Below are 22,261 nucleotides of genomic sequence, written 5' to 3' on the forward strand. Positions count from 1 at the left end.
ACAGCCAACACGAGGGCACTGAGGGGGAAGGACCACAGCCCAGAGTCTATCCTTCACCAGCTACTGAGGGGCTGAGACCGAGGGGAATCCCCTCAAACAGCAGCAAAGGAAGTAACGACAAGATGCCACCATGGTGGCAATGGTGTAAATAGAATTGAACAGTGGTGGAAATGTATGGATCCAAAACCGAAGGTGGGAAGAGACTTGGAACGGCGTTCTGTTTGTAAATAATTTATTGCAAATAAACTCTATTTTTGCTATTAAAAAAGTCCCATCACTATGCACTGACTGCTAACTAAGATTCAGATGCAGGGACTGCTTCGATTCCCAAGTTGGAACAGCCTCAGATCAAGTGCAGGTGATCACGACAGGCAGAACCTGCCGTTGCTGGCTCATTCCAAATGACCTGTTACGAGATATATTTTATATTATATATTATTATGTCTTTAAAGAGAGAGATTGTGGGGGTTTAGTTTGTAGATCAAAGGAGGTTGTAGATCAAACCTCCTTTGAAGAAGACTGCAGAGCCCACCTCACTGACAAAAGGCAAAGGAGGAAAAACCCAACACCCAACCCCAACCAACCAATTTTCCCCTGCAACCGTGTCTGCCTGTCCCGCATCGGACTTGTCAGCCACAAACGAGCCTGCAGTTGACGTGGTCTTTTTTACCCCCTCCATAAATCTTCATCCGCGAAGCCAAGCAAAGAGTTTGTAGATCACAAGCACGCAGTAACACTTCACAAAAGGCATCTCATTTACAATGCAAGAGCTTTGCTGAAAGAGAGACTTCATGTTCACAGTGACTTTACAGACACTTTGAAGAATGCCTGTGGAGACTTCACAAGTAGGTGTTAATTGGACTGATGTCGAAAAGAAAATGAACTATTGTCTTTAAAGCAACAGATGCCCAGGAAGAAAGTTTTAAGGCTGCAGTCATGACAAGCTGGCAAGCTTGTTAAAACCCCATTTTGAAGACAGGTTGTGAGTTCTGAGTTCAACCTGTTCAAAACCCTTGTGGTCCTTACAAGAGGAAATGGCTGGCTAGAGTGTTTCTCCTGAAATCAGGGAAACAAGAGCAACTCAGTGGTGACCTGGAATATGTAGTTATCATTTGGAAAACCCATGATGTGGTAAGTTTCTTCAATGAGACACTGACGTGACTGATCAGAGGAAATCAGTTTGTGTGTGTTCAACGAGCAACAAATCTCTCTCTGAAACCAACAAGAACCTTCCTGAGCGGTAACCATTTACCTTTCAAGCACCAGAGCCTGGTGAAAATTCATAAATGTTAAATTCTGTGCACAGTATAAGAATTGCCTGATACCGGTGAACTTAGAGAATGTGAGATTGGATTGTGAATCAAAAAACTTTTCTGAACCTATACACATACATTAAATACATGCGCTTAGAATTAGAAGGGGGTTGTTAATAGTAATAAGTTAAAGTTTGATCCTGTTTTCGTGTTTAAAGATAATTAAAAGCAACTTTTGTTTAAGTAACCATTTGTCTTGGTGAATTTCTATTGCTGCTGGGATTTGGGGTCCTTTGGGCCTGTAACAGTACATTCCAGAAGAGATGCATTTCTCCTCCCGTAATGCTATCATGCAGCAGTGTTTAATGTTGAGGTGACACTGCAGCAGATGTAGTAACACTCTCCAAAGAATGTACACGATAAAAGTATTTATTGCTGCTGGGTTTGAGTCCTCTGGCCTCGTAACACACCTCAAATTCCACCCGGGCAGCCTGCAGCTCAATGGTATGAACAATGGATGTTCTAATTATGAGTAATGAGTCCCCTCTCTCTTCTTCTGCATTTCCACCCACCCCAAATGGATCCTTCTGCTCTCTCCACTCACCCCTCTGTTCCATCTGTCTTTTTTTTAAAATCCCCATTCTCACCTTATCAGACCCCAGCTGTGGTAACCTTTGCCTCCTAGGTAATGACAAGTATTCGATTAGTCAGGGCATCATGGGTGACAGGGAGTGGGGCCGAGTGGGAGGATGGATCAGAATGGCGGTGCAGGCTCGATGGGCCAACTTCTGCTCTTTCATCTTGTTATCTTGCAATTGCTCACCTCACCTTGTGTGGCCCATCTCACTCCATCTGATCTGGTTGATGGCAGGGCAGTTGTGGGCTGGCTGAAGGCAGGGAAGTTACAGGCTGGTTGAAGTGGAAAAAAAGCAATAATTTGTAAATCAAGACCCTCAATATGATGGTGACTGGGATTCCGCAGGACCAGGGCTATCTGCTCTGGGGTCCACATCTCACGCGTGCTGAAGTGTAGTTCAGGGTTTAGGGTGGGTTTACCAGGGAAGGGGTGGAGGATTTAAGTGTGGAGAAGCTGGAATTGTTCTTTTACCAGAGATGCACAGGAAATGTACCAGAAACTCCGTCAGTCGTGAATGCACTGTTCGCCAAGGTATGGGGGGGTGGATGGGAGGGGAGTGGGCGGTGTAGGGGAGTGGGGTGGAGAGATTCAACTGCAGATTTCCAAAGGGGTAACCAATGTGTGTTAGAACTTGAGGGAGGAATGTGTCAATTGGTTCCCAGTGTGCAGGGCTCCTTCTGTGCCTCAACACGATGGATTTAAAATTGAATTTTAATTGTTTCTCATTTTAATTTTCGACATACAGCTCAGTAACAGGCCACTTTGGCCCATTAGTCCATGGTAGCTAATTTACACCCACTCCACCTACACCCTCCTGTGTGTTTTGGAGGGTAGGAGGAAACCAGAGTGCCCCCTCTGGAGAGAACCCATGCAGACATGGGGAGAACTTGCAAACTCCTGGGAGCCAGCAGTGGGTTCGGACCCAGATCACTGGCGCTATCATTGCGCCGCGCTGCCTGCTATGCCAATCGTGCTGCCCTACTGTTGACCACTACCCCCCCACACCTCAATGACCAGCCTGGCTGCGTCTGCTCCTTTCTCTAGACCTCATGGTGGGTTGTAACACCGATCTTGGCACCTGGAGGTGGGGGGTGGGTGCTTTAGGGACGGTTTAACTCACAGGAACATGCTGGGACTAGAGTAAGCATCAACTTCCAAAAATAGCCTGCGCCTGACGTCTTTGGGTTTAGCTGGTGACTGCACGATTTTCCTCACCATGTGACGCAGGCTTGTGCAGAAATGCACACTGTTACATAATTCAACCATCCAATTAATGAAGCCCAGCTCCAAACGCTGCAGAATTTTGTCAGGACTGCCCTTCGTGCTTTGCACATCTTCTCGCACACTCGGAGGCTTTTTGGGCCCACTGAGGGCATGCTAGCTCTCGAGAGCAATCCCATCATTCCCACCAGCGTGAAGAGGTTGTGGGAGAAGGCCTTTAAGTCCCAAGAGTCTGGTCAAAGCTCATCCAAATTCTTCTCTCTTCTATGTCCCCACACCCCCTCAATTCCCTAACTGTCCCTCCAAGGTTGAGAATTATGTTTTTCTCAGTAAATAAGAGGCACAGTGTGATAACAGGCCCTGTCATCAGCGCTCCCAACAACACCAATTAACCTGTAACCCCCCCGTGAAGGGTGGGATGAAATAGAGAGCCCAGAGGAAACCCACGCAGACACAGGGAGAGATTTGCCTCAGAGGACAGGACACACTGGAGCAGCAGAGATCTAACCAATGGTTTATTGGGCATCATAAAATCTTTCCTCATCGATTTTAGGGGCCATGTAAAATGGGGTTATTGCCTGGTCAGCACCCCAGCTACACGGCGGTTTGAAATGGTCTGACCCTTTCAACCCCGACCGGGTCCCCAACCGAACTCAGAGGTTGTCAGGGAACCCAGTTAAACGTACCGTGAGCAGGAAAGGGCTTTGGCAAATACTAGAGCGCATCGGATGCCCCCCAAAGTTCCTCAACATGGTTATCCAACTGCACGAAAACCAACAAGGTCGGGTCAGATACAGCAATGAGCTCTCCGAACCCTTCTCCATTAACAATGGCGTGAAGCAAGGCTGTGTTCTCGCACCAACCCTCTTTTCAATCTTCTTCATCATGATGCTGAACCAAGCCATGAAAGACCTCAACAATGAAGACGCTGTTTACATCCGGTACCGCACGGATGGCAGCCTCTTCAACCACCAGCGACTTCAACAGGAAAATGGCTGACCCGCTGATTCTGGTGACGTCAGTGCTTGTGCGTGTGTGTCACCAGGGCAGCCAGCATCTGGCAGCGCTTCTGGTCAGTGCATGACACGCAGAGGTGGGATCCCCCTTAAGTCGCCGGGTTGGCGATTTAATGGGTTGATTTTCCCCTGCAATTTGAAAGGTGCTTCCAGCACCTTTGACCAGTCATCACACCTGGGTTCCAGGAGGGCGACCCAGGGGCTGCAGTTTCAAAGGGGCTACTGACCCACCATCACTGCTCTGGATCCCCTGTCACCCACATACACCAGAGGCAATCTACAGCAGCCAGTTCACCTACACCAGAGGCAATCAACAGCAGCCAATTCACCTGCACTAGAGGCATTCTACAGGAGACAATTCCCCTACACCCGCCAATTCCCCTACACCCGTCAATTCACCTACCAACCCATACATCTTTGAGTAGTGGGAGGAAACTGGAGTACCCAGGGGAATCCCAAGACATCACAGAAGACCACCCCCCCCCCCACCCCCCGCAGACAGCACCCGGGATCAGGGTCAGACCCTGGTCAGTGGGGCACGAGTTCCATCTGCTCCTCCTGTCTCTCTTTGCCAGCCCCTCATCCTGTCTGAGCCTCTCCCCATTGAACCATAGCACATCAGAGCACAGAAAACAGGCTCTTCGGCCCTTCTAGTCTGTGCCAAGCTATTATTCTGCCTAGTCCCACTGAGCTGCACCCAGCCCATAGCCCTCCATACCCCTCCCATCCATGTACCTGCCCAAATTCTTCTCAAATGTTAAAACTGAGCCTGCATCCACCACCTCAGCTGGCTGCTCATTCCACACTCCCACCCCTCTCTGTGAGAAGTTCCCCCTAAACTTTTCCCCTTTCACCCTTAACCCATGTCCTCTGGTTTGTATCTCCCCTACGCTCAGAGGAAAAAGCCAATCTGTATTTACTCTGTCTATCTCCCACAGAATATTAAATACCTCTATCAAATCTTCCCTCATTCTTCTGCACTCCAGGGAATAAAGTCTTAACCTGTTTAACCTTTCCCTGTATCTCAGTTCCTGAAGTCCAGGCAACATCCTAATAAATTTTCTCTGCGCTCTTTCTGTCTTTCCCCTTTAGAATGCACTGATAATTCCACTGGGAAGATGAAAGACTTCATTGAACTTTCACAAATCTCAGAAGGATTTCAAGCAATTTTTGCCCACAGTTGGCTTGGCAAGACACACGCATCCCTGGAACAGTGACGGCAAAGGAGGGCACTCTCCAGAATAGCAAGACTAAACATGTTCGCTACTGTTCACAGTTCAGTGATTCATGATTCACCTCTTCATTAAACTCAATAGGTCACTTGCTATAAACGTACACTTGTCATTTTATTCTACTTCCTGCATCAGGGTGAAAAATTACTATTTTCTCATTATATTAGCAAATAAGACCCTAAATGACAAAAAAAAGGACACTTGTAAGTGAAAACAGAAACTTGCGGGACAAGCAGCAGGTCACACAACGTCCACAGAAAGGAAAGGGAACCTCTTCCTGGGCCCTTGGTCATGCACGAGCAGGATACAGGCAGGGGACAGAATAAAACAGATGGGGGGGGGCGGGAGGACGAGGGGGGGGCGGGAGGACGAGGGGGGGCGGGAGGACGAGGGGGGGCGGGAGGACGAGGGGGGGCGGGAGGACGAGGGGGGGCGGGAGGACGAGGGGGGGCGGGAGGACGAGGGGGGGCGGGAGGACGAGGGGGGGCGGGAGGACGAGGGGGGGCGGGAGGACGAGGGGGGGCGGGAGGACGAGGGGGGGCGGGAGGACGAGGGGGGGCGGGAGGACGAGGGGGGGCGGGAGGACGAGGGGGGGCGGGAGGACGAGGGGGGGCGGGAGGACGAGGGGGGGCGGGAGGACGAGGGGGGGCGGGAGGACGAGGGGGGGCGGGAGGACGAGGGGGGGCGGGAGGACGAGGGGGGGCGGGAGGACGAGGGGGGGCGGGAGGACGAGGGGGGGCGGGAGGACGAGGGGGGCGGGAGGACGAGGGGGGCGGGAGGACGAGGGGGGCGGGAGGACGAGGGGGGGCGGGAGGACGAGGGGGGGCGGGAGGACGAGGGGGGGCGGGAGGACGAGGGGGGGCGGGAGGACGAGGGGGGGCGGGAGGACGAGGGGGGGCGGGAGGACGAGGGGGGGCGGGAGGACGAGGGGGGGCGGGAGGACGAGGGGGGGCGGGAGGACGAGGGGGGGCGGGAGGACGAGGGGGGGCGGGAGGACGAGGGGGGGCGGGAGGACGAGGGGGGGCGGGAGGACGAGGGGGGGCGGGAGGACGAGGGGGGGCGGGAGGACGAGGGGGGGCGGGAGGACGAGGGGGGGCGGGAGGACGAGGGGGGGCGGGAGGACGAGGGGGGGCGGGAGGACGAGGGGGGGCGGGAGGACGAGGGGGGGCGGGAGGACGAGGGGGGGCGGGAGGACGAGGGGGGGCGGGAGGACGAGGGGGGGCGGGAGGACGAGGGGGGGCGGGAGGACGAGGGGGGGCGGGAGGACGAGGGGGGGCGGGAGGACGAGGGGGGGCGGGAGGACGAGGGGGGGCGGGAGGACGAGGGGGGGCGGGAGGACGAGGGGGGGCGGGAGGACGAGGGGGGGCGGGAGGACGAGGGGGGGCGGGAGGACGAGGGGGGGCGGGAGGACGAGGGGGGGCGGGAGGACGAGGGGGGGCGGGAGGACGAGGGGGGGCGGGAGGACGAGGGGGGGCGGGAGGACGAGGGGGGGCGGGAGGACGAGGGGGGGCGGGAGGACGAGGGGGGGCGGGAGGACGAGGGGGGGCGGGAGGACGAGGGGGGGCGGGAGGACGAGGGGGGGCGGGAGGACGAGGGGGGGCGGGAGGACGAGGGGGGGCGGGAGGACGAGGGGGGGCGGGAGGACGAGGGGGGGCGGGAGGACGAGGGGGGGCGGGAGGACGAGGGGGGGCGGGAGGACGAGGGGGGGCGGGAGGACGAGGGGGGGCGGGAGGACGAGGGGGGGCGGGAGGACGAGGGGGGGCGGGAGGACGAGGGGGGGCGGGAGGACGAGGGGGGGCGGGAGGACGAGGGGGGGCGGGAGGACGAGGGGGGGCGGGAGGACGAGGGGGGGCGGGAGGACGAGGGGGGGCGGGAGGACGAGGGGGGGCGGGAGGACGAGGGGGGGCGGGAGGACGAGGGGGGGCGGGAGGACGAGGGGGGGCGGGAGGACGAGGGGGGGCGGGAGGACGAGGGGGGGCGGGAGGACGAGGGGGGGCGGGAGGACGAGGGGGGGCGGGAGGACGAGGGGGGGCGGGAGGACGAGGGGGGGCGGGAGGACGAGGGGGGGCGGGAGGACGAGGGGGGGCGGGAGGACGAGGGGGGGCGGGAGGACGAGGGGGGGCGGGAGGACGAGGGGGGGCGGGAGGACGAGGGGGGGCGGGAGGACGAGGGGGGGCGGGAGGACGAGGGGGGGCGGGAGGACGAGGGGGGGCGGGAGGACGAGGGGGGGCGGGAGGACGAGGGGGGGCGGGAGGACGAGGGGGGGCGGGAGGACGAGGGGGGGCGGGAGGACGAGGGGGGGCGGGAGGACGAGGGGGGGCGGGAGGACGAGGGGGGGCGGGAGGACGAGGGGGGGCGGGAGGACGAGGGGGGGCGGGAGGACGAGGGGGGGCGGGAGGACGAGGGGGGGCGGGAGGACGAGGGGGGGCGGGAGGACGAGGGGGGGCGGGAGGACGAGGGGGGGCGGGAGGACGAGGGGGGGCGGGAGGACGAGGGGGGGCGGGAGGACGAGGGGGGGCGGGAGGACGAGGGGGGGCGGGAGGACGAGGGGGGGCGGGAGGACGAGGGGGGGCGGGAGGACGAGGGGGGGCGGGAGGACGAGGGGGGGCGGGAGGACGAGGGGGGGCGGGAGGACGAGGGGGGGCGGGAGGACGAGGGGGGGCGGGAGGACGAGGGGGGGCGGGAGGACGAGGGGGGGCGGGAGGACGAGGGGGGGCGGGAGGACGAGGGGGGGCGGGAGGACGAGGGGGGGCGGGAGGACGAGGGGGGGCGGGAGGACGAGGGGGGGCGGGAGGACGAGGGGGGGGCGGGAGGACGAGGGGGGGGCGGGAGGACGAGGGGGGATCGGAAGGAGACTACATGCAGAATGTTCAGCAACAAAATCAAAGCACAAGAATCAGGAGAATGTCTCACACCTGCTCCACCATTTAATAGCCCGTGGACACTGCATGTGCAGCATGTACACGAGTGAGCACATGTACACATGTGCACATGCCTACGCATACACATGAGCATGCACATGTTTGCATATGAGTATGCACATGTAAGTGTGTGTACATGCTTGTCTACATGTGCATGTATGTGTATCTGTATGTGCGGACATGTACAGGGTGTACGTATGTGTGTCTGGGTGTGCTCATGTGTATGTATGGGTACATATGTGTTTGTGTATACGCATATGCTCGGGTGCGCGTTGTGTATGTGTGTGTGTGCGTATATGCACGGGTTTGTGTGCATGTCTGCCGGGGAGGGGGTGTGTGTGTGTATGCACGTGTATATGTGTAGTTTGCAGGTTCCCTCTGCGATTGGAATGGTTTCCTCCCACCTGCCAAAATTCAGTTCATTTTCCACTATAAATTTCTAGCGGACATGAGAAGGGTTTGTGTGGGGATTAGGTTCCAGGGAGTTGGGAAAAGGGCCAGATGTTGTAGGAAAGTCAGGCGATGTGTCAGCTGCGTGCACGTCCTCCAGCCCATGTACTAAGGTATGCCCCTGCTGCTCTCAGTTCACAGGCTTGATGAACAGAACACATTCTCCAACCACAATGCCCCAATATCCAGTCCACCTTGGCCTCATCCCTTTGACCCCATCTGTTCCTTGAAGCTTGATACCAACCGTCTCCCCCCCCACCCCGCTCTCATAGATGGTTTGTCCTGCGATGTTAACAATTCTTCTTCCTGCTCCTCTTATCGAGTATTTCTGATATTTCTTGGTATTATTTCAATGAACTGAATCTTTGCTGCATCTACACTTTCATGGATTTGAAAACAACTCACTTAACTGTAGTTGCTGTGCAGAGATTCAACCTGATGCATTTCAATGTCCTTAAAAACACACCAGACTGCTGGAGGAACTCACCTAGTCCTTCACAGTCTCTAGCAGACGGTGAAAGACGGTCTGAATTCCTCCATCAGTTCAGTGTGTTTTTTACTACAATCACAGCCCCTCCAATTCTTGTTGATTATTGGGTAGTCACATCTTTCTCATTCCTCAGCTCCATCCATGAAGCCTCAGTGGACGAGCCCTCTGGTCTGTTCTGCCTGAGCACAGCTGTGATATTTTCCCTGATGAACAATGCCACCCCGCCCCTTTCATCCCCCGGTTCTATCGGGTCTAAAGCCCGGAACATTGAGCTGCCAGTCCTGAACCTGCTGCAACCAAGTTTCACCAATGGCCACAATGTCATAATTCCACGTGCCAATTCACACTCTAAGCTCGTCTGCCTTTCCTACAATACTCCTTGCATTGAAATAGATGCACCTGAGAACATTTCCACCACGTACCACCCGTTGACTTAAATTTTCCCATCAGCTTGTCCCTTCTCCCCTCCTCTGTCTGCTCTGGCACACAGGTTCCTATGCCCCTGCAAATCTAGTTTAAACCCACCAGAGCAGCATTAGCAAACCTTCCAGCAAGGATAGTAGCCCCTTTCAGCTCAGATGCAAATCGACCCGTGAGATCAGGTCCCACCTTCCCTGGAAGAGAGTCCAATGATCCAGAAACCTGAAGCCCTCCCTCCTGCATCATGTCTTTAGCCACGTGTTAACCTGTATTTTCAGCCTATTTCTAACTTCACCAGTACGTGGCACAGGTAGCAATCCTGAAATCTCTACTGTGGAGGTCCTGTCCTTCAACCAGGCACCCAACTCCCAGAACTCCCTTGCAGGACCACCTCACTCTTCCTATCCACATCATGGATCACGACAACTGGCTGTTCACCCTCCCTACAAAGAATGCCATGAATTTGATTGGAAATATCTTGTACCCTGGCACCAAGGAGACAACATACCATCCTGGATATTCAATCTCTTCCACAGAACCTCTTATCTGTCCCCCTAACAACGGGATCCCCTGTCACTACAGCTTGTCTCTTCTCCTCCCTTCCCTTCTTAGCCACAGGGCCAGATTCTGTGCCAGAGACTTGATCTCCAAGGCTTGTCCATGTTAGGCCGGCCACTCCAGCAGCATCCAAAATGACTGCAGGCAAACCCCACTACACGCTACTTCAATCAGTGCAAAATTCAGTTACCGCGGTCTGGAAAACTCTGACCATTTCCTGTATTATGCGTCTAATTATTCAGTTACTGCGAGATCTTTCTAGAAAGTAGATCGTGTGAACGGCCCGAAATAAAATGTGCGTAATGACAGCCAGACTTGGTGGGTGCCCCCTATTAAAACGTGGAAAAGAATCTGACAGTGATATTAAAAGGAATTGCTTTGGAAGAAAAGTTATTAAAGGACATGAAGACGGAGCCAGGAAGGTGAAAAATTGGACACGATCTGGGCCACGATGAGTCACAATTTTAAGTAAGAACCACGAATATAAAGAACAAGGTGAAGTTGCATCAGTTTCTCTCAGTGCAAATGACTCAAAACTGAACTTTGTCTTTGGATTGAAGTTTGTAGCCAAAAGCCAACACCACTTTCTACAAAAATAACATTCAAAACCAAAATAAATTTCAAGGGGATACGGAAACTTTAGCTGCGAGTTTCGGTCGGTTTAACCGCTTTCAACATCGAACAGGGTGAGACAACGCAAGGATTACTGGTGAAGCGGACTGCGCCGATATAAACGCTGCTGCAAATCCCCAGAAATCTTCCTAAAAGGATTTGAACTTGCTGAAGCCCCAAAGCCTTTTATTTTAAATCGTTGATACCTAATGTGGAAAGAAGCATGGATGTCCACAGCAATTTAGAAAAAGCAATCGCTAGGAGATTGTATAATGAGAATGTTATGAGCCCAGAGGACCCCAAACTCCAAAATAGATATTTACCAAGACAAATGGTTACTTAAACAAAAGTTGCTTTTAATTATCTTTAAACATGAAAACAGGATCAAACTTTAACTTATTATTAACTTAACCCAACTTAACCCCCTTCTAATTCTAAGAGCACGTGCATGTAATGTGTATGTATGTTCAGAAAAGTTATTTGATTCACAGTCCATTCTCACTTCTCATTCCTCCAAGTTCACTGGTTGCAGACAATTCTTATACTGTGCACAGAATTTAACATTTATAAAGTTCTTTGGTGCTTGAAAGTTAAATGGTTACTGCTCAGAAAGGTTCTTGTCGGTTTTCAGAGAGAGATTTGTTGCTCGCTGGACACCGACAACTGATTCTTTCTGATCAGCCACTTCAGTGTCTTACCGAAGAAACTGGTCCCATCAGGATTCTCCAGATTATAGCCTCTCTCTTTCAGGTCACCAGAGTTCCTTTTTGTTTCCCTTATTTAAAGGGAAACATTAGGCAGCCAGTCCTCTCCTCTTGCATGAACCACAAGGGCTTTAACCAGGCTAAACTAAGCACTTACAACCCGTCTTCCAAATTGGGTTTCCACAAGCTTTCCAGCTTGTCCTGTTCCAGTCCCAGCTGCTGCTGCTGACTGTAGAACTGCAAAACTGAATTCTCTCTCTCTGAGAAAGAGCCTGTTTTTCTCTCTCTGTTTACAAAACCACATGACCCTCTTAGATCAGCAAGTTCCACTCCAGACAATCTGCGGCTCTGACAAGTTCTTTCATCTGTTGCTTTTTTGTAAACAACAATCCATTATTGAAGTCTCTTGGGCACTCTCCAAAGTTTTTGCAAAGGCTCTTGTCACCAGCCTGTCTAGCATGAGCAGAGCTCCAGTATTTTAAATAAAATCTGTTTTAAAATGTTTGTATGTGAACCTACACTAAAAATCCTGCCACAATTTATCTCCCAAAAACATATCTATAATCTGTCACAAGAGAAAAAAGAAATCAACATCTGTGCACTCAACTTTGGACAAAAAATTTTCAAAATAAGTTTTGTTGTGATGTAATTATGAAAAATACTGTAATTATATTTATTAACCTTAACAGTTTTGGCATTATATGCAGGTAAAAGGTGTTCTTAAAACAATTTTACAAGCCTTAATGGACGATCTGAAAGGACAGGGATTCATTGATTCAATTACTTGCTTAACGCAGGTTTGTCCTATGCGAGTAAAATTTGGGACAAATTAATTGCGTACAGTGGGATTTTCCTGTACTTGTTATTGAAGGGGACAGCCACAGGGTTGCCCTGCACTGGCTGCCTGTTCCCTTTCCCTCTTCTGACTGTCACCCATCTACCCCTCTCCTCCCTCATCAGTGTGAATAGTGTTCCTGTAACTCCTGTCTATCACCCCCTCTGCCTTGCGAATGATCGGAGTTCATCTAACTCCAGGTTCAATTCCTTAACTTGGTTTGACAGGAGCTGCAGCTGGAAGCATTTCTCACAGATGAATTTGTCAGGGATTCAGCTGGCTTCCCCGATGACCCACATTCTGTAAGAGGAGCATTCCCCTGCCTGGGCTGCCATTCCCTCTGCTTATGACTAGGGGAAAAATACTTAAGATAAATAAAACCTGCCCTTACCCATGCCTATCTGTTGAATCTTTCATGATCCCTGAATTGGGTGGCCCTAACCTACTTCAATTCCTGCACCACCACCTCAGTCTCCTCTCACCATAGACTCTCAAGCAAAAGCCTCCAAGTCCCACACATATCCTGAGCCACTTGCACACTGGCCACTCTGCTCATGTTTCCCCTCTTTTTATTGGCCAGAGCTAATTGGTCAATGGAGAGATCCATACTGATCTCACTGCCAATTTATCCGCTTGCTCTACCCCTTGCTCACTGCTTGCTCCCACAGTCCCTGGTCGAGATCCAAAGAAAAATTTGGACAGGTACGTGCATGGGAGTGGTGTGGAGGGATATGAACTAGGTGAAGGTCAGTGAGACTATACTACACTATAAGGGGTCAAAGGGCCTGCTTCTGTGCTGTAGGGTTCTATCCTGCAATCAAGTATATTATTCCAAAATATTTACATATTTACTTTAAATTATATCAATGTATACATGCAGTTATTGCGCTGAGTACTCTGTGATGCTGCTTTTGCCTGGTTGTACAAGTGCAGTCAGATGACAGTGAACCTGAACTGGTGGGAACGTTAAAGTTTGGAGACAACTTCCCTGTTTCCTTGTGGCATTGTAAAAGAATTCAGGGATTTTTGATGTAAAAGTGGCCAACGTAGAATGCAAAGGATTATGGGATTGCACCTAGTTAAGTTTTGTCATTCCCCCAGAAATGGTGTCACATAAATCAGCTGCAATGGTTTTCTTACCAAGAAGGAACAACATCTCTCAGATGTCAGAGGCATCAGCTGTGACAGGGTTGAATGAGTGATTGAAGCTAAGAAGTAATTAAAGTTTTTGGGATACATTGCTGAATGAACAAAGAAATTCTAAGACCGTGAACAAATGTGAAAGCTGCTTCCAATTTGTTAGCACAAATCACACATAGGCAGTGATATTTACTATTTAAACAAACTTTAAGGGAATTAGCACTGATATTTCAAAGAGCCCCCTTTCTCTCACCGGTGTTACTACTGAGGTATTAAAAGTGTTTGTATTTTAAACTGGTTCTCTGCTGCATTCTTTATTTCGTGTGGGCAAACTTTAACAGGCATAGCAGGTCCTGCCTTTGATTAAATGATCAGATGGGCTGGGAGACACAGTGAAAGGGTTTGCACATTATCTCACTTCTGTATCCCAATCGTTAACATGGCGCAGTGAAACAATACTGGCTGCATAGAAGAGAGTCATAAGGATTACAGGCACTTTGGCCATCCAACCGCGATACGCCGGGAGGATTCAGCAGGCCAGCCAGCTTCCGTCACGGAGAAATAGTCACCCTTTATCAAGAGCAATGCAGGAAGAGGTGACATCGAGCATATCAAGGGAAGGGAGGGAGAGGGAGAGAAGACGCTGGCCAGGGCTAAGGTAGGGCGCTGGGTCAGAAGGCGTGAGAGGATAAAGCAGAGATTGAACAAGATAGAGACGGGGAATTATCCAAATCAGAAAAGTAAAATTGTTCATGCTGAGGAATAGGGCGAGTTTTTGCTTAAGTTCATAGTTAGCCACTTTGAACCTGCAACACGATGCCGAGTGTTCACTTTTGTACATTGCTAAGTGAGGAGTGGGCCTTCCTGAAGCTGGCAGTCATTTCCTGTCTGCTCCCTGCCCTCAAATCCAGTGAATCCCTACATGCGCCCTCTCCCAACGTGGTTGAGCATCAGGACTACAGCACTCAGCAAGGAGCACACTACTCATTCCCCACCCACTCCCCTCCCAAAAAAACATTTGATTGGGTGTAAGAGATGGAGGAACAAACTGATGCAGATTCACATTCTTTGCTTTACACGGGATCTTAGGCAGTGTTTGAAGAGGTTCCAGAACCCATCCTCCTCCATTGTCCTGTGTAACAAAGCCACTTCTGTCAGAAGGAACAACAACTGTACAATTTTACACAACCCAGTCCTCATCAAGGGCTCAGACGTAGAGAGAGTCAAGAACTTCAAATTCCTGGGGGTCGACATCTCCGAGGATCTGTCCTGGAGCCTCCACGCTGATGCAATCACAAAGGCGGCTCATCAGCAGCTAGACTTTGTGAGGTGCCCGAGGAGATTTGGTAGGTCACCGAAGTCTCATGTAAACTTCTACAGGTGTACCGCAGGGAGCATTTTGGCATCACTGCCTGGTATGGAGGTGCCAACTTTCAGGACAAGAATAAATTCCAGAGGGTTGTTAACTTGGCCTGAGACAACACAGAAACCAGACCACTTCATCAAGGGCATCTACATGAGGTGGTGTCTTAAAAAAGCAGCCTCTATCCTCAAAGACCCCCACCACCCAGGCTATGCCCTCTTCACTCTGGTACTATCGGGAAAAAGGTACAGGAGCCAAAGGATGAGCAGTCAGCGGCACAAGGACAGCTTCTTCCCCGCTGCCGTCAGATTCTTGAATAACCAATGAACCAAAGATACTGCCTTACTTTTCATGCACTAATATTTTCATTTTTTCACAGTAATGTTGTAAGATGATGCACTACGATGCTGCAAAACACCCAAATTTGTGACTCGTTCATGACCATATATCCATATTCTGATGAAGGATACCATCATACAATCAGTAAGATTGCCCCCCCCCCCCCACCCCCGTTAAATCTCCATGAAATGTCTCTCTCTTCCACTTACAGTCATTGGTACTTACTGGTTCAGTGTAATATCGAGGGTAAATGTGTTGTCAAAGGCCTTGATCTGGAAGCTTGCATGCGTAAGGTGAACAGCCTGTGGAGACAAGCAAAACAGACAAGTATTAATAATAGTTCTGCTAATCCTTCACAGGCAAGTTGGAGGTTTTAAAAACGTTTCAAAATTTGCTCAATTCAAAAAAGAATCAAATTGCACTAGGTCACATTCAAGTCCACTTTTTCTATTATTCCCATCACTCACTCAACGTCCGAGCAGGGGTATAGAGGCCAGAAGGTCTAATTCCCTGCACTTCCTTCACCGGGATCAATGGGGGGACTAGCTCTTTTTACCGCCAACACTTCCCCATCAGATCCTTCCCCATCAGATCCTTCCCCATCAGATCCTTCCCCATCAGATCCTTCCCCATCAGATCCTTCCCCATCAGATCCTTCCCCATCAGATCCTTCCCCATCAGATCCTTCCCCATCAGATCCTTCCCCATCAGATCCTTCCCCATCAGATCCTTCCCCATCAGATCCTTCCCCATCAGATCCTTCCCCATCAGATCCTTCCCCATCAGATCCTTCCCCATCAGATCCTTCCCCATCAGATCCTTCCCCATCAGATCCTTCCCCATCAGATCCTTCCCCATCAGATCCTTCCCCATCAGATCCTTCCCCATCAGATCCTTCCCCATCAGATCCTTCCCATCAGATCCTTCCCCATCAGATCCTTCCCCATCAGATCCTTCCCCATCAGATCCTTCCCCATCAGATCCTTCCCCATCAGATCCTTCCCCATCAGATCCTTCCCCATCAGATCCTTCCCCATCAGATCCTTCCCCATCAGATCCTTCCCCATCAGATCCTTCCCCATCAGATCCTTCCCCATCAGATCCTTCCCCATCACCCTCCCTCCAGGGAAAGCCCCATTCACAGTTCACTCAGCCAACTGTCTGACTGGTTTGCAATCAGTCGGATTTATTTTGGAACTAGTGTTCTGCGAGAGAGTGGAGATTCCAGACTTTGCAGCTTTGCGCGCCAGGCTGTTGTTCCTGGGCTTCAGCTCGCCGTTCATCACCATCGGGCTTCGGAGGCTGGTGGAGGGGCTGCTCCTTGCTGGGGACTCAGTAGCCCTCTCTGGACCTCTTGATCAAAAGACCGCAGGCTGGCAGCAAAGCCACCAGCCCCACCGCACCTCGGGGCTGCTGCTCTCGCTGCTAACTAATAGCTGCCCTGCCAGGTTCAGCTCCAGTGGTAGTCTCCCTCATCGGCCACGGGTCGGCTTACAGAGAGGTATAGTGCGGGAGTCACTGTCTGAGCTCAATGTGAATGAAATAAAGGATGAGATTCCCCAGGATGCATCAATGGTTCAGTCATGGAGAGGGCGGAGAGGACAAAGCTCCATGGTGAGCACGTAAGCGCCGATTTATCCTGGGCCCACAGCACCTCCTCCTTAGTCAGAAAGGTGTACTCCTTAGTCAGAAAGGTGTACTCCTTAGTCAGAAAGGTGTACTCCTTAGTCAGAAAGGTGTACTCCTTAGTCAGAAAGGTGTACTCCTTAGTCAGAAAGGTGTACTCCTTAGTCAGAAAGGTGTAGCAGCGCCTGCACTTCTCAGGAGGTCGAGGAAGGAACATCCCCATTTTACAGAGGCATAACTGAGAGTGTCCTGCCTGCCCGCATCAATGTGCCAAGCATCGGGCCAGAAATCAGTACAGAGGATCAGTTGAGAAGATCACTGGGGCCTTCCTTTCCTCTACTGAGGACACTTGATCAGAGCATTGCTTAAACTGAGCTCAAAGAATTATTGAGGACCCTGTCCATTTAGCACGTCTCATCATTGACCCACTCCCATTAGGAAGGTGGTATAGGAGTGTCAAAATCAGGATGGACAGGCTGGGAGATTGAGATTGAAGGGGGAAATTTCTTCACTCAGAGGGAGGTAGGAGTGCGGAAGGAGCTTCTGGCCAAGTGGTTGATGCAGGCTTGATTTTAATATGAGGAAAAGTTGGATGGGTACATGGACAGGAGAGGTGTGGAGGGTTATGGGCTGAGCGCCAATCATTGGGAAAAGATGGGATAAGGTGTTCGGCATGGGCCCGACCGGCCGAACTGGCCTGTTTCTGTACGTTCTTCCCGTGTCTGTGTGGGGTTTTCTCCGGTTTCCTCCCACTGTTCGAAACGTACTGGGGGTTGCAGGTTAATTCGGTGTGATTGGAGAATGGGCTCGTGAGCTGAAAGGGCCTGTTACCGTGGTGTATGTCTTAAAAAAAAGTTGAAGTACATCATATACAATAAATTTTTTATGTATTATTACTTGACAATATAAAGAACCTTTGAAAACCAGTGAAAGAGGAAAGCCACCCCAACACCAGACATGATCAGAAAGATATTAGTTCCCTCCCACCACCCATTCCAAATTTATTATAATCTGATGTAAATAAATATTACTTTGTGAATATGAGAGTCTTGGATCAGTTCCTTTGGTCATTCACCGTTCTCACTGCCCATGGGAAGCTGTTCCTCAGCCTGGTGGTGCTGCCTCTGGTACTTCTGTATCTCTTCCCTGAGGGGAGCAGCTGAAAGGTGCTGTGTGCATGGTCCTCTATGATTTTGCGCTCTTTCTTCAGACAACGATAACGCCAACTGGGGTGCGGGGAGGGGTGGTGGAGGAAGATTCTGGTGATTCTCTCTGCCATTCTTATGGTCCTGTGCATTGACCTCCAATCCATTTCTCTGCAGCAACCATTCTGCACTGATGCAGCCATCCAGGAGACTCTCGATAGAGCTCCTGTAGAAGGCTGACATAACGATGGCCGGTAGCCTTGTCCACTTCAGTCTTCTCAGGAAGATTAGTCACTGTTGCACCTTCCTGATAAGTGAGGAGATGTGTCCACAATAGGTCACTAGTTAAGTGAACTCTAAGGAAGTTGATGCTCTCCATTACAGAGTTGTTGATGAATAGTGGAGGGTGGTCATTCCTGATCCTCCTGAAGTCCACGATCATCTCCTTTGTCTTGTCCATGTTGTTACTCTCACACCATCTTACGAGATTTTCCACCTGTGGTGCAACTCAACATTGTTGCTAATGAGGCCGACTTCAGTCAGTCGTGGGTTGGTAGTGTGAACAGGAGCAGGCCAAGCACACAGCCCCGTGGTGTGCCAGGACTCAGAGTGATTGTGCTTGATATTCTGCTACCGACCCGGACAGACATTGGTTTTTATGTTAGGAAGCCCACGGTGGAGGAGGGTAGAGTCAGGCCCCTGACCAATCATTGTCTTGCTCTATTTAAAAAGCACAGGGTGACACAGTTAGCATAGTAGGTAGCTATTACTGCACTAGTGACCAGAGTTCAAATCTATCACTGTCTGTAAATAGTTTCCACCTTCCCCTTGCTCCTCCCCCCTACTGTAAAATGCATGGGTTTCCTGCAAGTGCTCTGCATTCCTCTCTCCCTCCCAAGGTGTACTGGGTGGTAGGCGAACTTGGTCTATTTGGGCAGCGATGGCCTGTTACCATGCTGTATGCAAGGACAGCAGCAGTCCTCAAGGATCCACCCCACCCAGCGCATGCTCTGTTCTCGCTGCTGCCATCAGGAAAGAGGTCCAGGCTCCACAAGACTCGCACCACCAGGTTCAGGAACAGCTGCTCCCCCTCCACCATCAGACTCCTCAACGACAAACTCACTTGAACACTTTATTGATTTTCTTTTTGTTCTCCCTGTATTGCACAGTTAATTTACATTAGTTATCTGTTTACATTTCTTTATTTGTTTACATTGTCTACAGTTTATTTTTTGTGGTAATTCTGCCGCGCCCACAGGAATCTCAGGGTTGTACATGACGTCACGTTTATACCCTGACAATAAATCTGAAATGTTAAAGTTAAATGTAAAAATTAAATTAAAAACTGCCACTCCTCCCTCCCTCCCCCCCCCCCCCCACCAAGAGGGCCACACCTTGGTCCGACCAACAAAGCCTCGATTGTAGAAGGATTGGGGCATGCAATCTTCGACCTACTATCCCCCACCCCGCCCGGTGCCTCCTGGATGTATAAGTAGGGGCTTAATTGAAAAATAATTAGGCCAAATTGCCATCCCAAATGCTCATTAGTTCTTGTGGTACTATTGTATTTTGAGGGAGAACAAGTCAACCCCAACTAGGGGTCACTTATTGAACCCAGCCCAGATTAACTCCAACTATCTGTAAAAAAAAGGTGTGCAGGCCAAGATTTCTCTCAAAAAGAACAGCACCAAGGCTGGTGATCATTGTAATGCAGTTTGTCAGAGTTAGCTGTGCATGTTTGGCTGTGCAACACCCTCCCTTTCAAATGACAGTAAAACTCTTGGTATCCGGCACCTATAGAGATGGGTAGATGCCGGGTAAGTGAATTTTCCGGTTGCTTGAGACTTGCTCTTCAATGCCTCAGTAATACACCTGCATTAAGAATAAACAGTTTAAAAGACAAAAAACACTGTACTGTAGCGACGTGGAGATGTGGATTGGCTCACAAAATAGCGACTGTGCAGACCTGGCGGGGGGGGGGAGTAACACCGGGCATCGTCACAGGTGACCTCCTGCACGGTGAACCATGGCAGGAATGCCGGCCAACACCAGGCCAGTGCCCCGATAACACAGGGCCCTCACATCAGCGTCTGGGTCCCAGTATAAATTCTGCAGCCTGTGCAATAAACCAATTTCAACTTCAAGGCATGTTGTTCTTTTTCACACCCACGTAGCGCGAACTCTACATTGGTGACCTCGTCAGGTCCAACCAACAGTTGAACCCGAAGATGATGGGCAAGGCAGCGCCAGCGACCATCCACGCGGTCTCCCTCAGGTTCCCAACGTTTTGGGTGCCGCAGCCACACGTGGTTCAATCAGGCCGAGGCTCAGTTCTTACACTGAACAAACTTCAGTTGCATGAATATATAAACCTTAAAGCATTTTACTTTATTTCCAGTCACACACTTTGAAAACAACATCTGCAGGTTCCTCCCCCTCCACGGAGCTGCCCAAAGGGCAATCAATAACATTATAGATAGTAAACATCCCTCTTCCCCCCCCACCCCCCCCCCCAAAGGTGTTTACAGGTGAAGCCTCTGACCGAGGCAACACTTACTACGCAGGGATAAGGAAATACTTGAAGAGAGTTTCCCCCAACGGAGAGCGGCACCAACCAGCTCTTTTCGATAGGGGACAACGTGAATGCCCCATGACCACAAATTTTGACATCACACCCGAAGACCGCCTTTCTCATCAGCCTCTCCCATGCCAAGAATGTATAACCAGCTCTTTTTAAAATCTACTTTCCTCTATTTTTTTTTCACCTGTTCCTTGAGGCTGGCGGTTGCCTGAACTCCGGATACCCGCGATTGTACTGAATGTGGAACAGGCTGCCAGAGGAAGAGGTAGAAATAGGGTTAACTGTAACATGAAAAGATTTTGACAAATGGTTCTCCACCTTTCTCTTCCCACTCACATCCCACTTTAAGTAATCCCTATGCCATCGGTGCTCTGTGATTAAGGTGGGATGTGAGTGGGAAGGGAAGGTTGAGAATCACTGCTCTAGACCCAATTATTACTAAAATATTTGGCTTGAGAAAAATGGTCATTGGTCCATTTCCTTTGGAGTTATGGATGGTGCACATAACGCATCAATGAGGGACGATTAAAACAGTGGTTTTCAAACTTTTTCTTCCCACCCACATCCCACCTTAAGCAATCCCTTACTAATCCCAGAGTACCGATGGCATAGGGAATACTTAAGGTGGGAAGTGAGTGGGAAGAAAAAGGTTGAGAACCTCTGAACTAAAACTTTGTTCACTAATTCCACCAAACAACAAAGATTTTGTTTCCTGAACACTTTTGGGTGCATTTTATGGATTTTGGGCCGCTGATCTCAAAATTATTACTTTAAAATATTCCAATCAAATATCATTTTTTAAAATGTAGCCTATTTTAGTGATTCGCTGTCATATTTTGTCCACTTGAAGTCTACAAAACCATGAAGTGCAACATATCATTGAAGATCCATTTTCTGCATTGGCCCTCGGGGCCCCTTCCCCACTGATCCCAGCGCAGTCAGTGATGAACAAAGCGAAAGGTTTCACCAGGATATTGCCACCACAGATCAGGGCATCCATTGATGCCGACCGACTATTGCTGGACACTAGTACGTGAGGCATCAGATGCTGAGTACAAACGAAAGCCAGTGGCAAAACACGTTTAGGTCATGCAAAGTGCCAGCCTCGTGATGGGACTAAACCATGCTAAATTCAATCGAAGTTAATTTAGATTTAGTGTTTCCCCAACCCCCTATGCAATTCAGCAAATCTGAAATTATTTTTGTGTTTAGCATGAAGCTGTCCATCATAACCCCAATTTATTTTCAGGAGGTAAACCTTTTGGGAAAAAATAATTGTTGTGTTCTCAAGATGGACAATGGCCTTTTAAAGTAGAGTCATCTAGAATTTTAATTAAGGGTTGAAAAATATAACCACTTGCCGGCAAAACATGGGTTTAATTTCAGTCACAGATGACATCCACTTAACCTCCAACTGGGGTTCATGATTTATTGAACCACCTCGATACAAACGTGAAGCATGTGTATATAAACACACATCACCTATTCATCTGGCAAGGGTAAGGGTGCTGCTAATGGATCTCTCCTGTGCCAATTAATCCTGACACATCGCTGCTATCTGCCAGAGAGTACGTTCTCGGCAAAGAAAAAGCTGCTTGATCACGAGCAATGGTGTGACAGGGTATATAGATACCTTTTCAGATCTTATTTGAAATACTGAAGCTCTGCCCCATGCTAGATATATTGGGGCCAACAGCTTTTGCAAGAGCTTTGGAGAA

The 22,261-nt window shown here is 50.6% G+C and overlaps 1 protein-coding gene across 5 annotated transcripts in view; it reads right to left on the reverse strand.

Annotated features, from left to right (window-relative positions):
- The window catches only part of LOC138761530 (disintegrin and metalloproteinase domain-containing protein 23-like), a 209,179-nt gene that overhangs the window by 170,041 nt on the left and 16,877 nt on the right, over positions 1–22,261 (reverse strand). For all 5 annotated transcript variants that reach the window (XR_011356355.1, XM_069933814.1, XM_069933813.1 and 2 more), the window contains exon 3: positions 15,417–15,493. Coding sequence is in view for 4 of the 5 variants with exons in the window: in XM_069933814.1 (XP_069789915.1) it covers positions 15,417–15,493 (77 nt within the window). In the remaining variant the exon portion in view is untranslated. The remainder of the gene's footprint in view (positions 1–15,416; positions 15,494–22,261) is intronic.

Source organism: Narcine bancroftii, chromosome 4 (assembly GCF_036971445.1).
Source record: "Narcine bancroftii isolate sNarBan1 chromosome 4, sNarBan1.hap1, whole genome shotgun sequence".
In the NCBI taxonomy this organism is placed as follows: domain Eukaryota; kingdom Metazoa; phylum Chordata; class Chondrichthyes; order Torpediniformes; family Narcinidae; genus Narcine; species Narcine bancroftii.